We start from the raw sequence: 18,163 nt of genomic DNA, 5'->3' as shown, positions 1-18,163 counted from the left end.
ATAACAAAACAATTGTGACGTCATAAACCAACTCTGACATTGGCGCATACATCGTACCCGGACCCTCCCCCTGACCCTAACCCTAATCCTAATCCTGAACAAAATCCTAACCCTAACCCAAAACCTAACCCCAACCCTTATCTTTATAGAATTATTCTAACCTTTATCACTATACTATTTAATCGGGGGGGGGGGGGGAGGGGTAATTGCCCTCGGGGAGTAATTGCCCTGATCCGCTGACAGATCTCTTCACAACATTCCATCCACTACACGACGTCTCACCTCGCATTTTTCCCATTTCCCCCTTTTTTTCTGACCCAAAATACAAAACAAATATGCACTGTCTAATTTCGAGTTTCTTGTTAAAACTATAGGCCTCTGTGTCGCTAAAAGGACTATTCACTTCAGTGCTATATGAATAATCCTTTTGTATCAATCTCTTCCCATAGTTTTAACCAGAAACTCTCAACAGGGACGGCGCAGCCGTGGGGGCCGTGGGGGCCATGGGGGCTCGGGCCCCCACACTTTTTGTGCGCCATACAAAGGCTTTTTTCAACCCGGAAGTACGTAAGAGGCACTACAACGGGAGGGTAGAGAATGAGCTGGGGACTTTTTTATTTTATTTTTTATTTTTGCTTGTCAGCTGAAGAAACCCGGAAGTGGACGGGGACGGGGAGAGATAAGCTGAGGACCTTTTTTTTTGCTTGTTAGCTCATGAAACCCGGAAGTGGGCCCCCACACTTTTGAAAACAGTGCGCCGGCCCTGCTCAAGGCAAAGAATATTATTGTGCACAAACACACACACACACACACACACACACACACACACACACACACACACACACACAAGAAGAATGAGTCTCAAGCACGCCATCTGTATAGATCCAACAAGAAGGTTTTTATTCACAAAATTTTCAACCCGCCTCGGGCCTTCGTCAGTGAAGTGTATATATGCACATATATATATATATATATATATATATATATATATATATATATATATATATATATATATATATTATATAAGTATTGGAACAAGTTCACTCGGTTGACAGCAAGTTCATCCGTATTTATTGCTACTCGGAGTTTCATGTCACCTCCATGAGGCGCAATCATCAGGCAAATACGGATGAACCTGCTGTCAACCGAGTGAACTTGTTCCAATACTTCTGTCTAAAGCTCTTCCTTTGAGGATATCGAGCACTCTTCATAGAAGGATAGAATCACCAAGTGTATATATATATATATATATATATATATATATGCATACATATATAATGATACTTGTAGTCCGCGTGTTGGTACCAGCTAGTACAGAAAAGATGACGAAGTAGGGTGGTAATGCATTTCAGTCCACCAGTGCTATTTATTCAGACCAAATTTCGAATTGTCATTGTCGACCCTCAGGAAGACGAATGTATTCGACGAAAATCTGTTCTGAATAAATAGCACTGTTGGACTGAAATGCATTACCACCCTACTTCGTCATCATATATAGATATAAACTATATATAGTATAAAATGTATATTGTTTTTTGTTCACTTATTGTTCTCATATTCTATCTTCTATGATATCATAATTATGTTGTAAGGTAACATATCTATTCATTCTCTTTCTCAAGCCCCTAATGCTTAAAAATTCTTATTCTTATTCTGCTTCATATAGTTATTATCACTACTGTTATCATTGTTATTACTAATAATAACATTATTATTATTATTATCATTGTTATTATTATCATTATTATTGCTATTATTATTATCATTGTTATTGTTATCAACATTGTTATTATTATTAGTAGTAGTATTTTCATAATTATCATTATTATCATTATCATTACTATTATTAATTATTGTTATTATTGTTATCTATGACCACCATCTGATCCATTCGACAATTATGTAATAATAATAATAATAATAATAATAGTGGCTACTTGTATAGCGCACAGGTCCACTTTTCAGTGCTCATGGCGCTTCAAAAATGAAAAGATATCATATATTTACATGCATATACATATTCAAACATTTCAACAAAGAAGAAAATGGTAAACAAAAACAAATATATACCAAATAAAGAATACAACATATACCAGTTAAAAATACAATATTGATCCAACATTAATGACAAACAGCAATTGCAGTCCTCAGTATGAAAGGAACAGATAAGTTTTAAGTTTGGATTTGAATGACTCTGTAGATGACAGTTCCCTTAACTGAAGAGGTAACTGATTCCATAATTCCATGTAAGCGTGCTTCTATTATGATATACTCTTTGATGTAAGCTTCATCATGCGCTAAACCTGCATGCTGCTGCTACACATGTCCATGATGAATGAAACGAAAATCTGTGCAGATGACAGCATGATTTTGTTATCGAAACACAAACATACCAAAAAAAAACCAACAACACTGAGACACTTGTAACCGTGGTTATACTAATAGTGCATGTTTATCATTTTGACATTGTTCTAGGAATAAGGCCAGAGATGATCACATCAGTGGCGGGTGCAGTTCACACCAAAGAGTATAGAAGCGCACGCAGTGCTGCGCTTCTATACATACTCTTTGGTTCACACTAAGTTTGAGATGACGTGGCTGATCGGTACCTGCTACCTGCATAATATGTGGGTGAACTGAACAGCGTGTTCTCATAATCGCCGCGCCTGTGTGGCAAGTTCTGCGGTGCTAGCGCCAGCTAGCAAGCCGTACCGTGGGAACACGCACACACGTAGTAGTGAGTGCATGCAGTGTGTGTGGTGGCTCGCGCGATTGCGATTTTGATGTGTACTGAAAATTTTCAGTTGCGAAAGACATCGCATTCAAAATGGCGACCTTCCTACGTGTCAGGTTAGCGACATGTGTTGTATTTTTTATATTACTCGAAGTATCACTCGCATTTGGAGTGGGAAGACACGATGCTGAAAGACATGATGCCATCGAAAGGGGAAGAAACATTGATTTAGAGGATGTAAAGCACAGAGTAAGGCGTGGTGCATTGGCCGACCAGGAGCAACCTCCTGCTGGCAACGCCGGGGTCGGTGGCGGCATCGCCCGTGGTGGTAGAGGTATGGACATGCTGCAGCGGGGCCGTGGAGCCGGTGTAGTGCCAGGCAATGATGCCGATAATCAGTTTGGCAGGAGGAGGGACATGAGGGACGATTTGCAGATGCAACAGCAGATGCAACCAAACAGGTTTGGAGCGATGAATGCCGGTCCTGCTCGAATGCCGAATGATCAGGGAAGGTTTCAACAACAACAAGGCCAGCCCCAGGCCCAGGGAGGTTTTAATGCACAGATGCAGTTCCCTCAGGCTCAGGGAGTTGGAGGTCAGGGCCTGCGGGTAAACATGGATCAAAATCCAAATTTTAGGCAGCAACCGCCACAGCTCCCAGACCCTCAGACACGGAAAGATGCAAAGAAACAGCCACCAGCCAGACAGACACCCATGAGACCCATTAGGATAGCTGACCACCCTGCCTGCGCTGCTGATGTTCAGCACATGTGTGCCCGAAAGGGAAATAATTTTGCTGTGCTTGATTGCTTACAAAAGGTAGGGCCTAAACAAAATTAATCTTTTATTGTCCTACACCTAGGCTTTGTCATTGATCTTGCTAAGTAATATGGGTACCGTAGTTATGGGTAAACTCCGCCGAGCGGGTAAAGGCGGCCCCCAGTACAACTACTACTAGTAAACCTTACTTGTAATGCGCGCGCTGATCTATTCCTATTTGTTATGCGCGCACTGACTTTACCTGCTAGGCCGAGTTTACCCATAACTACGGTACATTTTCTTCATGGGGGGTTATACATTTTGTATACAGCCCAGTCCCTGTATAACTCGCGACAGGGCTGTACCTGCCAGAGAGGCCCACAACACGGAGCAAAGACAAAGCAAATTTTACGATGATACCTGACATCATTTTTTGTCACCTCAAAAAAGACAATCTTCATTAAATAATGAGACTTCATAGCAGGCTATGTTATCAATAATATTAAATTTGACATAGTCTACACAGTTTATAACTTACCGAAAACAAAGATTATACCAGAGCAGAGGTACTGTGCAGCATGTGCAAATGGTACATCGTCTTTCACACCAAGCCATTTTGAATAAATGGGACATTGGGAGTTCACGCGATCTGAATGCACTTTTAAAGAGATCCCTGCACTTCCAGCCACACACGCATGCGCATAATATGCAGAGAGGTCAACGCACCATTTTGAATTCTGCAACGATGAACCCCTACAGTCAGGGATTGCGCTAGAAACTGCCATTTCTTTGTTCCATGTATCGCGAGGGCTGTCTATGGACTTCTGTACCTTCTGTATTCAATAAGCATGCACTTTACGTGAGTAACATATAAATTTGTAGATGTTTTTTAGTGTGTTGTAGTTTCTGATGTGATGTCTGGGCGTCTGGTCGATGTCGGGCTATGCATTTTGTAGCAAGAAGGTCATTCACCTGGCTATACACAGTCCAGTCGAGTCGCTGTAAACAACGCGACAGGGCTGTACCAGCAAGGTCCAAAACATAAAGTGAACATGTTGATCGCGTTGAGTTTTGATTCCTGACGACATCTTTTTTGTTACCTTGGACTCATTAAGGACAATCTCAATTAATTAGAGGTCTTGCTTCATGTTTTTGTTATGGACACACACAATTCACAACTTGTAAACCGAAAACGAAGATTTTATGTGGGAGTGGAACATCAGTCTTTTCGTGCGGCCATTTTTTATCGCGAACGCTATCGGAACTGTACTTTCAAAGATCATGCTGTTGACCATGCTGCAACACTAGCGGCGCACACCACAGAACTCTCTGTGGCACACGCACAGACTTTGGTTGTGAAACGCATAATTTGCGCATTTTAACTAGTCTGGTTTCCAGACCCTTTGCCAACTGGACTCCTTTTACAAAATGCGCCCTCCGCGGAGGCGTAGGCAAACCAATATTCTATAGCAAATAGTACGAGCAGAGGATCTTGAGGCCAGACTACCGCACAACTTGCATCGTTGAAATCTTGTATGTATTTTTAATTCTGTAACGATGAACTCTGACGGTCAGGGATTGCCCTAGAAAGTGCCATTTTTTGTTTCATGGCCTTTGCGTGAGCATAATGTACAATTCTTGGCGGAACGTATCAATTTTCTTTAGTTTTATAGTTGTGGTGTGGTTTTCGCTTTGATGGCGAGGCCTCGCTTGTCCGACGCCGTGCTCTGCACGGCATTCATGCAAAATAGTGCTTAAGAGCATGCTGTTCAATCTGTTATGTGTAACACTCTGTAGTGGGACTGAGTATATTACAGATTGTGTCCAGCATGTTATATGAAATAGCTTTCAAGTGAATTGGAGCTAAAAATCATGTTTTAATGATATGTGGCATGTTGAATGAACTTGGTTGAGAAATACAGTTCATAGAGAGCACACAAACATGCAAAAACACACACAGACAGACAAGCACTGCATTTTGCAACTGACTTCATTCAACCATAAATAATTTTTAAACACAAAGCACTATAAATGAATTCAAAAAGATTGATTTTTCACCCCCGGTTTTAAATTGACAGACCATACTAGTACATTGCATACTAGATGGCTAACTTCAGTTTCAGATTGCGCAGGTTGCATACTAGATGATTAACTTCAGTTTCAGGTTGTGCAGGTAGCATTTACCACAATTGCTCTCAAAGAGTGAGTTGTTGCACATTCTCTGTATGACTGTGGGGACTTCCGTGGAAATGGTCTTTATAGACAGTTGCTCACTCACAAAGGTTTTTAGTTCTGCTGTATTTACTTCAGAAGATGTCTAAAACATATGACATTTGTATTTCTCAAAGAAAAAATTATAAAAACTCCCTAGCATGCATACATATCTGTATACAGTGTACATACCACCTGTATACAGTGTACATACCAATGATTAGAATTGTCAGCTTTCATTTGGATTTCTAAATTGTAAAATAATTTATACCAGATATGTCACATTCTTTGGGCCACAGGGAAAACATAAAATGCACAGTTGGAGTCCTGACTGAACTAATGGATAAAAGTGTGGAATTTTGTAAAATTCAGGAAATGCATTAGCATAGCCTTGACAAAGATTTTATATTGAAGTGTATGTGTATCATTTGTCATAGCATGGTAGCTTTTATGAGTACACTGTACTGTGTATGAGCAAATGAAATGATTAGACCACTTATAATATGTTGTTGAAAAATTCAACAGACCTAGCACTCTTTAAGTAAGGCATTTTGGTTGATTGTGTGAATATGTGCTGAAGTCTGAATGCAGTAAAACTTCGGGAAATAGTAAGGAAGGCCTTTGTCATGGTCAAGTCTCGTCACACCCAAATTGCATCATCAGAGACCACACAAAGTACACTTGTACTGTATGTCTCCATCTAAATAAACTTTGTACAATACACGTAAAGATATTGAAAGCCTTCTTTGCAGAGTAGGCCAGAAATACTGCACCTCACATACAGTGTATGATGTACTTACACTGCTATTGTTCTTCTATCAAGAATGTAAATACTGAACACTACCAATATTGATATTGCCCTTCTGACTTCTATTCTTCCTATCATGACCGCTTCTGATTTTTGTACAGCTGTCGATGCTACAATTGTTGTACATCTGGTATTGGTTCGTTCTGCATCTCTCTGATACAGGTCTAATTCAGAACTACAGATACAAGCCTGTAGACGTAATGGAATGGTATTTCTGAGGCATTCAAGATAGCACATCCACATACACACATACACCAATACCTATTCAGGGAATCAAAGATTGTGTTCTTTGCTAGTACTGGTAGTTGGTTTGCCTACTCAGGGGTGGCTGTGGAAAAGGATGTATTAAAGGGATAGTACAGTTTTGGTGGAGGTGAGAATTGGGCTTTTAACTTTTTGCGAGATACCAAGAAAACACTTTATATGAAAGAGTACAGAGCATACCATTTTAAGAGGAATTCAAAGTTTACTTGATGGAAATCGGGTTTGGAATGACGGAAACATCCAAAAACAAGGTAAAACAAAGCGATCGTGTCAAAGTGTGGGTCCCACACTTTATTAGAATCGCTCTTTTTGGATATCTCAGCTTTTTCAAAACCAATTTTCATCAAATAAGCGTTGACTTCCTCATGAAATTACATGCTCTTTCATATTTCATAAGAGGTTTTTCATTATCTCACCAAAAAATGTTAGAAATCTGAAGTTGGGTCTTAACCGAAACTGTACAATCCCTTTAAGGCTGTACAACTTTACAAAGTCTAACTCTTCTGTTGTTACTTTCTAAAACACCACAACATGTACAGGCTGTACTTCTAATATACTATTACTGCTACAGTCAACTCCAGTCATAACAAAGTCCTTAGGACCAGCAGTTCTATTCAGTTATCTCAAAATTTTGTTACAATGGAACAAAAATTTTACATATTCAAAGATATAAAGATAATTTTACACAACCTGAAATTTTACTTCGTAGTAACGAAAGTTAAAAAAAAAAATAGCCATGTTCGTTTTATAATGGCAGTGCCCTGTACTACACTGTACATTTTGAAACTACATTCTAATCCAATACTACTACGTACAATACTATGTGTACATACATGTACAGTGATAGTTCTATTGCTACTTGCTGCTATGTACAGTAGTGCCTGTCTGCTGTCTAGTTCAATCTGTCTTATGTTGCTTTGACAGATAATACATGTAGACCAAGCAGTCCGTAGAATTACAAATGTCAATGCCATCAATGTACTGATTTGTTTCTATTCAGACTCTGCTTTGATATTATCCACCACCCTCATTATTTTCAGATAGGCCTACAACGTACATGTGTTATCATCCACTTGATCGTGTGAAATGCAGTACTCCAGAAATAACATTCAAGCTGCTGAGTTCTGTATTGTGCAAATTCTCTTATAAATGATAAAATCTGCAAGATGAATATCAGATGAACAGTACGTGAAGCTCTGAACTTTCTACTCAATACTCGCCTCTGTCAGTGCTTACATTGTATATTTACATAGCACTTCGGCGGTCAAGTTCCAAGTCACACACATTATACATCCACACAGACGCAGATAGAAAGGCAGAAGCATAAAATTCACAGAATGTTTGTAACAGATCAATGGCTGTGTATTCAGATGTTCTCACCAAATAGCTGTACACTTTGTAGTTTGCTCCAGGGCTATTGAAATGCATGGAAGTTGGCAGTGTTTGCATTCATTTTCGATTAGATTTAGTCTGAAGATGCTAGCAAACAATCTGTATGGTGCTGTTGACAGCTGTAGACTCAAATTTATCTTTTTTTACCTACAGTGTTGTATTTTAAAAAGTTTTGTATCATTGACAATTTCTTTTTTCTCTTTGTGATAATATATTTCTTCAATTGATCTTCAACCTCTCCTCATACAATAGATAATGGCATTTTCTGGCTGTAATGATTGGTGTCTGGGTTTATATGAAATGGAATCCAGGAAGTGGTGAATTAGGATGTATGAAACAAATTAGTATTCACCATTTCAGTTATGATCGGGTATCACAGTAATATGACTGGAGACAAATAGTGGCTCCATTTTATCAAAAGATATAATGCCACTGTAATTTCCCTTACCACACAGGCTGCCATAGACTTGAATATGATAGAAATCAACTATATAGGCCCTAATCAATTATAACTCGTCATCAAACAGGGCCCAGGTATTCTTTTTACAATATCATTCCATTACCAGTAAAGATGTGAAGCAGTATCTTTAGGAGATGACTTGATCTAACCTTGCTGTCATCTGTCAGTGCCACATTTAACTTTAAGCATTAACATTGTAGAAATATGTATTTATATCTTTTTTTCTTAAATTGCAGATGTTTTGAGCTTATTTTTTTTCTGATATTAAGCCTTTAAGTTATTGGTTGAAAAGTATTCTACAAGCTTGTAAGTCATTTATGATTTTGTAACTCTTGGTGTAGTAGAAATGGTTAGATAGTATAAATGACTTGAACCTTCTTTATAATTTTCCCTCATCCTTTGACAATGCTCCATTTTGCATGACTGCTTCACTAAAAATAAAGTGGCTTATGTGCCCAGAATATTATAACAGTATTTTGCTCAATTCCCCTTCCATGCATTGAAAAAGAGAAGGCGTCTTCAGAGTACAGCCCCCCCCCCCCCCATTTCAATACATAGAGAGGAGAGTGCTTTACACACACAAACACATGTAAAATGTAAGGACTATTTATCATTTAAACAGAATTCCCCTTTTATGCTGTACTAGCTCATATTGAACGTGCTCTGCTTGTGTGTGTGTTTGTGTGTGTGTGTGTGTGTGTGTGTGTGTGTGTGTACTGTACTATACATGTGCATCCATGTGTAAGCTTCTGTCCTGGATAGGGCAATATGTAATGCTCTTCTTTATGTAGCTCACTGCTCACCATTTATATTTAGGCTTTTGTCTGCAACGAAAGAGGTCAGCTGAGGACACTAATTACGTGCTTCAAACCCACTGCAGCCAAAGTGTGTCCATATTGTCTGGCTGCTGTGTCTCTTCCTGTTTACAGAATGTAAACTCTTTAACATTTTGTAGATTGGAGAATATTTAAATGAGATTTTTGCTTGAAGCCCAAGTGGCTCCACAGTGCCAAATGTTACGCATTTGCATGGATTTTATTTTCTTGTTTATTGGGTGTTGGGTGTATGGCATATGATGTACAATAACTCCTTGAAAGGGGAATATAAGTGTATGTCAATGATGGGTGTGGCTTATACTAGAATATCACACACCTTTGTGTGTGTGTGTGTGTGTGTGTGTGTGTGTGTGGGTGTGTATGAGAGAGAGAGAGAGAGAGAGAAGGAGGGGGCAAGGGAGATACAGGTGGATATGAACATGCCAGAAGCCATTTTGAAAATGCAGATGGACCAATGGACAAACTGCCAATTTGTGCAGTTGTTTGATTGGAGTATTCTAATGTCATTGCACAACTGGGATCGCATGCATCACATTGACGAATAAATGACAAGTGAAGATGCCTCCACTTAATTACAATGTAAGTTAAAGCAGCAGTATTTAGGTGAACATTTGGTCCAATTGATGATACAAAAGTTGATTAAATATTTGATCAAGTGGTGTATGTACAATATTATCTGACATTATGACAACTGATTATTTCTTCATTCTGTCATAGATCTCAAATGACTGTAATAGTTAAATCATACATTTTTGGTTTGCCCCCTCCCCCCCCCCAAAAAAAAAAAAAAAAAATTAGAGTGTTTTGCTTTTTTTTTTCACATTGAGTATATTCTTAGAACTGTAGGTAGAATGTTAGCCTATAATTGCTGGCAAATTTCTGCCTATGATAGAGTGTGGTACAATGTGGGGGATGCACATGTCAAAGTTCGTTGTGGTCATGATTGAGATGGAAATGGAATGATATCTGGCAGTGTTCCTGATGATAACTACATGTAGCCTTCTGCTCTATAGTTAGCATGAAACAGTCACAGATTCATCAAACACAACAATGCAGCTTCAGTCCTGTGTAGAGAAAAAAAATTGTACAGATAGGTGTATCAATTTATCAGCTAGTGTTTTTTTTTTTTGTTTTTTTTACTAGCTTTTTTATTCTATCTAGGTTTAAGGGTAAAATATATAATTGTTTTTCTAGGCTTTAAAAGTTCAAATGTTATTTTGGAATGTTACATGAGGAATCATAATGCTGTCCTGTTTAATATTAAGTTTCTGTCGCAGTGTATTGTAGCGTTATGACCTGTCTATCAAATGATATACTAGTACATACATTCTCATTAATATTCCTCTCAATTTCAGTGGGAGAGAGAGAACGAGAGTGAAAGAGAGAGCAAACAAAAACAATAACATCAACCAAGCTTACAGGTGCATGATGATAAGGTGATAAAAAAAAATGAGTGCCAAATCGGACTCCATTGCCTGCCAGAATGAGAGTATACAGGATAGGTATCTTGAGATATTGTAAGTATCTTGCAGGTGGTCGGCTGATATAGTGATAAAGTATTGTACGTGACTTGTTTCTTTTTGTTTTATCGCCATGCATGAATGTCATTAATGTGACGCAAGTATTATTATTATAGCACAGGCAGCGTGCTAGGTACACAGCTGTGAAAGCATCCCCCATCCACCACTTTCTACAGAAGACTGTGTCACACCCCCCCCCCTTCCCTGGGGAGATACGACATTTTCGACTGCAATAGAAGCATCATCTATGCGCTTGGCTGGTATACTGGTGATCATGGAGTATGATGATCAGCTGGTGGGAGGGGAGGAGAGACCCCCCCCCCCCCCACCAGATTTCCCCAATGTCCTTTCGTCGCGCGGTCGGAATGTTGTGTGGTGTCACTAAGTGGTTCATCTCGCCGACGACATAATTCATAGCCCTTGGCCATACGTGCTTCTGCAGTCAACAGTGTTATAGCTCAGTGCCCAGACGCTTAACAACAAATGCGTCCCGCTGACTGCGTTATGATCAAATTGAAAATGGCGTTCAATTTTTCAGAGTATAGTGGTCATTCTTACCTCTCCCTCGAATATTTTGGGAATTCAAGGAATTTCATCTGAGAGGAAGGGTTGCACTTGATCAAAGCAGCAAAGTTTCAGGTGCTCTTCTGTGGAAAAAAAGAAGAAGAACAATTCAGCATATGATTTGAAAGTCACTACCATATGGTACAAACGTTGTACATAATTCATATGATATACATTGTATACAAAAAATGTTGTGACCAAGCACGCAACATCCTGGAATGGCTGTTATAATCCTATTCACTGCATATGATTTGTAGATTTTGCCAGGAAATATACTTCAGTGGTCAAGGTACACTATGTAGTTATCCCATAACACTAAAATTTCATCCATCTTGCCATTGTTCATGGTCTGCTTTACCTTTATTCATGTCCACCACTTCCACAACAGTCAACGCTGAAGAATTGCTGACTTGTGATTTAGACAATAGCAGTTATAGGATTCTTATTTAATTTAAACCACTTTATGAACAGAATGCCATCTTCATTTGTACATGTGAATACATCCTACTCCTCAATTATCTAACCAGTGTGCAACCGATGCATCGTGCCCTACAATAGTGCGAATGCTGCACAGGCGCATTGACAAGTTTAACCACATGTAGACATGGTAATTGCAGTAATTACAATATTCAAAGACTTGAGTAAAGCCGAAAGGGAAGTTTCAGGTTACATAATCTGGTGTGAGTAAGCCAGTTGTCCACTGCTCCTAGCAAGTCAAGGGACTTGGATACTCATAAAATGATGTCACTTGGAGTAATTTCCTAACAATGTGGGGCATTTTCTGTCAAACCAGTGTAGCATTATTGGATGTTTGTTCAAAGAAATGAATGCTGTGTAGCACACATGTTTGTACCATTTTATGAACTTTGATTCAATTTCGTATGGAATAGCTTGTAAACTGTATTCAAATTCTTGGTTTGTACATGTCAAATCATAATTCATGTTCTTTTGTCTCAAATATAAAAGTCTAATGTGTCAATTTGTCAATTAATACTGAAATTTGTCTCTGCTGCTAAGCAAGTTAAGAATGCTGAGATTAAATTTATCATTTTTGTTTTCAAATAAATTCTTTATTTTGTAATTCAAATTGGTCGAGTATTAAGTGGGCCTTTAACCATTGATTTTCTGTGTGTCGGTTGATTAGATATGTGGAAATCAGTGCTGTGAAAAGGGAATGTGTTGTTACACGTGATTAAAGTGACATATAATGTGATATGTGATTGATTTGAATAAGACAGCAGTTACATTATACTGTAAATCTGACCATTTTGAGCAAATATATGGAGTAAATGAATGACAAATAGAGGAATTTATTTTGTTGTCTTGTGCTTAACTACATGTACTTCGACCGACAAATTAAAATTGCAATTGATGAAAAGAAAAAAAAAAATGGATTACAAAGCACAAAATTGAATGACAGTGTTTCAAAGATGATTGATGAAATTGAAATGAGCATTCACACATTCCAAAGTGGATGAAATTGAAAACACATGTAAAAATTGAAGAAGTGATGGTATAAAAGGATAGGCAAACCTACTGAAAATGCTTCAAATGATTGTGTGCCCCTGTGTGATTGCCTATTGAAGGTACATGTACGTAGATGCTACAGAAGTTGTTTACAATCTTTCCATAACACAGTATTCATGTACATTGTAGTAGTGATGAAGTTGATTTAAAGAGCATCTGGCTTGATTTTCAAAATGATTGAATACACAGGTTCTTGTTCTGGAAATAGGTGTACATGTGGTGTACATAAAGTTGATAAGAAGGTGCGAAAGGCTTTGTAGGCTACTAACTGGTGACACAACAGCTAACCCCTTATAATGCCTCAGATAAGTAATATCTGAATATCTTGAGTACAATCGCATGCAGTGTGATCCAGATCTTTTCTTTCTTACTAAAAGAGAGAGGGAGAGAGACAGACAGAAGAAATGCATTTGATTAAAAAAAAGATGAGAAAGCAATTCTACGTTGTACGTATTTCTGGAAATTATAACTTGTAGCTTCAAGCTTTGCATATGTATGTACACTTGTTCACTTTGTGGCAAGACCAGGGGGGTGTTTCATCAATGTTTGTCAGCGCTGACAATTTCAGCAAAATCCTTGGTTTTGATTGGATGAGATGCTCTGGTCACTGACTGTTACTATGGTGATTGTCACTGTCAGCGATGACAACTTGTCAGCGATGACAAACGTTGATGAAACACCCCCCAGGAGTCTGGAAGACTGGTCTCAAGCAAATATTGATAGAGGCAGTACAGAGTACAGTTTGGGTTATACACCGAGTACACTAGTATGTAGCTACGTAACCCACTGTGTAAAACATGTCATGGTGCACACTATTAGGAATACTCTTTCATTTGCCTTTTAGTGATGTGAAATTTGGTGTCCGTGTTGAATGGCTACTGTTGAAACATGTTAAAACATTGTCCTCAAAAGGCCTCAAAATCCGTCTTTAACCAGTTGAATTTGTTTGCAATATATTGAAAGGCTCTGCCAAGAAACTTGTCTGAATGACGTTATTTGCTATGATGATGATTGTTTTGGAGCATTTTGAGATCAAAAGGGTGAAATGATTAAAGTCGGTGTACCCAACTTTTATTCATGAATTCCCAATTCACCCTTGCGCGATGGATACTGCTGTGGTCCGATATATCGTATTTGAATTATAAATCAATTACAACATGACATACAATGTAAAAACCATAATCAGGTATGCCCTGAGATTGCAATCTTCCTGTGTACCTTTTTGGGCTAATATTTCACATTGTCGTTGTTCCCCAACTGAAATCTTGTCATCACAGCATTAGTTCACACATTCCTTATGCATATAGGTCTCCATTTTAAAGCAAAAAACTACAGTTTCTGCAGGCATATTGGAACTGCGTTTTACCCTCTGGAAGACTTTTCTAGTCTTAAAATGTCATGATCATTTTCTCCAACAAATGTTATGGTCACGATTGTTCAGACATCTCTGCTCCATAAGCCAGATGAATTACCTGTATTTCCCTCTTCTGCTTGTGCAGTGCCAGAAACATTAAGGGCAAGTCCAAGATAAGGTCCCCTCAGAAGGCAAAATTTCATCTTTGCTCAATATTGACATGTTTGGTATCATTTTGAAGCTTATGAGTTGAAGTTTTGATTTCCATGGAGGAAAAAATTATATTACGTAAATTTATGCAAATTTCAAGGGCTTCATTTGCATAAATGTGAAACACAGCGTTACGTATGGGACATTTATAAAAATTCATACTAATTCAAAGGAAAGCAAATGATATTTGATTAATATGTGGACATAAGAAGTTCATCAAATAGTTTAACTTGGTATGAAAATTTAGGGATTATGCAAATTATTATGCAAATTAGCTCGTGTCCTATCATGAGATGTCCCATACGTAACAAATTGAGGTCATTTTTTTAGGTTTTTTCTGAAATTGCTAAGGTTATATTAATGCCCTTTTGGAAAGTTCTAATTTATTGTTTAGAGAAATTAAATACCACAGAAAAAAGAAAAAACAGTAAAAGGAATATTTTTTATAAGGCATTGAAATAATGTTACGTATGGGACAAGTGCGTTACGTATGGGACATCCTCATACATAATGCATGTGAATGCATGTAGCTAGCTGGGGAGGTCTCTCAGTACACAAATGGTCAATCATCCTGAAGAAAGCATCCCAACATTGTCGCTACTTTTTGAGTTATAGACACTTTAAACAATACATGTACTTGACTGAACAATTTTCAGAAAGGGGGAGGGGAAAATGGCAAAATACACAATGAAAAAACAGCATTAAAGGGATGGTATAGTTTTTTGTAGAAATGGGGATTCAGTTTTCAACATTTAATGAGATGATTGGAAACCAATTATTTGAATTACTAAAGAGCATACAATCCTAAGACTAGAGGAATTCAAAGTTTAGTGATGGAGATCCAATTTGAAATGGTTGTGATATAAATATTTAAAAAGAATATAAAGTAAAATGATTTTTTTTTTATTGCAAGTGATACACAAATTGTCCTTATTCAGGTTTCAATAATAGCCACGACAAAATTCATGGGTATACATACTGAGGTGTGACTCGAATCAATGACCTGACTGCTAGGCAGACATCATACAGTACGCGCAATAAGAAACGCCTCCGTCAATTTCGTTTTCCAACGAAAGTTCGTTATCGATCGAGTAGCAACGAAATCTGGACGAAATTTGGACGAAATTTCGTTATCGATCCAGTAGCAACGATTCTGACGCTTTGTGGACGCTTTGTGGACGATTTCACGCACGACCGCCCGCTCAATTCCGTTCGGCAAATGCGTTGCTCGTTCGGAAAATGCGTGTTCGGAGCTCGGCAGTTTCGTCCAAATTTCGTTAGAAGCGTCCGTGATCCGAGGCGCACATGGAATACAGTACACACGTGTGTGTGTAGTGGCCACAGCCGCTAGCCGGCAAGAATCACTGCAAGACTAAGTAGCACAGCGGTCGGGAATGAGAACAGTAGACAGGCGTGGAATTCACCTGATAAACATGATAATATTAAAATGGTAACATGTATACATACACTATATCGATGCCGTTTTTATTGAAGCAATTTGTAAAAGTTTTAGTTTCCCTTACCCTTGCTGTATACGGTACCGTTATCAGATTGTTCACTGCATTAAAACCACCTGATACATCACATGGATACATGCGGGCCGCATGTAACCAGGGAATGTGCACGTGTGGGAAAGCGAGTGCGCCGTGTGTGCGTCGCCATTGCTATGGCATGGCTCGCTCGGCTGAACGAAACAGAGATGTACGATGTACTGTGTAGTTCACGTGTTTGTTTGTTTTTTTACAAGCAGAAAATAAACAACTGTTGATCATGAAATAGACTAAATTACCAATCAGAGATCATGTGATTCGGGTTCATAGTATTTAAGAGAAATCACGCAATTTTGGCGAGGGTGAACCCACAGGAACCCACAGGAACCTTATCGTAGAATGCCGACCAAAAAGAAGATGGTTTCACTAAAATTGCGTGAACGTAAAATCCATTTGAGTATATAGAAAGAAAATTAACCCCCAAAAAGAGGGAAAAAGAAATTAGAAGGATTTGTCCGCCGTTATTTGGTCATTAAATATATTTTCTTTCTTCAGCAATTGCGCGTTACATTGCCCATTTTTTTATTAAATCAGGGCCCTGTTGCATAGAACCCTTACCGCTGGACTACCTCTCCTTTCTAGCGGTAAGTCTTCAAATCAGCGGTAAATTTTATCATCCTTGATGCTGATTGGCTGTGATGCCTAATTTTGACGGTAGTTACCATTGAAATTCAATGGTAAGTTTTATGCAACGGGCCCCAGAAAAGCAAAAAAAAAAAAAATGTTCAAAACAAGACAATAAGTTTAATTCTTAGTTTGATATCGTTTATTTCTTTATTGGACAGAGAGATAATTCAGACGGTATACGTGGAATTTTCAAAGCGACTAATTCAGACTGATTCTTAGTTTGACTTGGCTCGCTCTCTCTTTCTTTCTTTCTTTTTTTTTGGGGGGGGGGGTTGAGGGTCATGTTCGTTGTACCCATGCACCCATAAGGTTCGTTAGTACGAAAATGAAACATTCAGATACACGCGACTTCCCTACACAAAAAATTAGATGTTCGTAAATGTGATAGTCAAATTATGATTCATAATCCGAAAATGCACGAATGTTTGTGATTGGATAGGTGCGTTTTTGTCGGATTAGCAAACCTTATGTAATGTAGTATCGAGTATGTTGTATTCACGGATAAACGAACTTTTAAAATAATGAATTTTATATTCAGAGCAAGACAATAAGTTTAATTCTTATATACTTGTAGTTTGACATCGTTTATTTCCTAGTTGTGAAGCGGGAAGCGAGAGATAATTCTGAAAAGAAGTATACAGACGGAACGTGAAATATTCAAAGCAGCTATGAGATTAAATCTTAAGTTGTTTATTTGTATGTTTGCTTGCTTGTTTGTTGTTATGCTCAAGTGTTGGTGTAATTATATATACATTTTTTTTTTTTTTTTTTTTTTTTTTAGGGGGAGGCATTTTTGTAGTACCCACTGCACGTAAAGTTCGCTGATGCGAAAGTGATAAAATGTTCCGTATAAAAACACGCAAATTCCCTACACCTTGTAGATGTTCGTACGTAGTGTGAAAATAAAATATATTACTATTATTATTATTTTTTTTTTTTGCCATTGTATATCGATTAGCAAACCTTCGGAGTGTCAATCCTTTCGTTTTCGGATAAACGAACTTCCTTTACTCACAACACCACTTTCAGAGTAACAAACTATAGTCATTATTTTATTCGGGCATTGGGCATAGTTCAGGAAAGAAATATAGAAGGGAGGAAAATCTTTATAAGGCAAGAATTACGATGGATTCTTAGTTTGAAATCATTTATTCATTTCCGTGGTGTTCATTATTCCGAAAAAGAAAACGGGTGCGCTATTCCGATGGTTACGGCGTTATTTCGAATCCGAAACACGCATATTCCTTGTGCCTATCCATGTTTGTTGATTCGAAAATGTAATCATGCTGCGGGTAATTGCTGTAGGGCCATATATTGTTTTATTTCTGTCTATTATTATCATTATTA

The 18,163-nt window shown here is 38.1% G+C and overlaps 1 protein-coding gene across 1 annotated transcript in view; it reads left to right on the top strand.

Annotated features, from left to right (window-relative positions):
- Positions 1-2,816: 2,816 nt before the first annotated feature.
- Positions 2,817-18,163, top strand: part of LOC139730870 (Golgi apparatus protein 1-like) — an 80,875-nt gene continuing 65,528 nt past the window's right edge. The window contains exon 1 of the mRNA XM_071641747.1: positions 2,817-3,553. Coding sequence (XP_071497848.1) covers positions 2,828-3,553 — 726 coding nt within the window. The 5' untranslated portion in view covers positions 2,817-2,827. The remainder of the gene's footprint in view (positions 3,554-18,163) is intronic.

The sequence above is a fragment of the Diadema antillarum genome, unplaced genomic scaffold (genome assembly GCF_040938485.1).
Source record: "Diadema antillarum isolate AM-2024a unplaced genomic scaffold, OU_Dant_1.0 seq00000340_RagTag, whole genome shotgun sequence".
Classification (NCBI taxonomy): domain Eukaryota; kingdom Metazoa; phylum Echinodermata; class Echinoidea; order Diadematoida; family Diadematidae; genus Diadema; species Diadema antillarum.
Note: the sequence above shows the minus strand (reverse complement) of the source record. Positions and strands in the feature narration are given on the sequence as shown.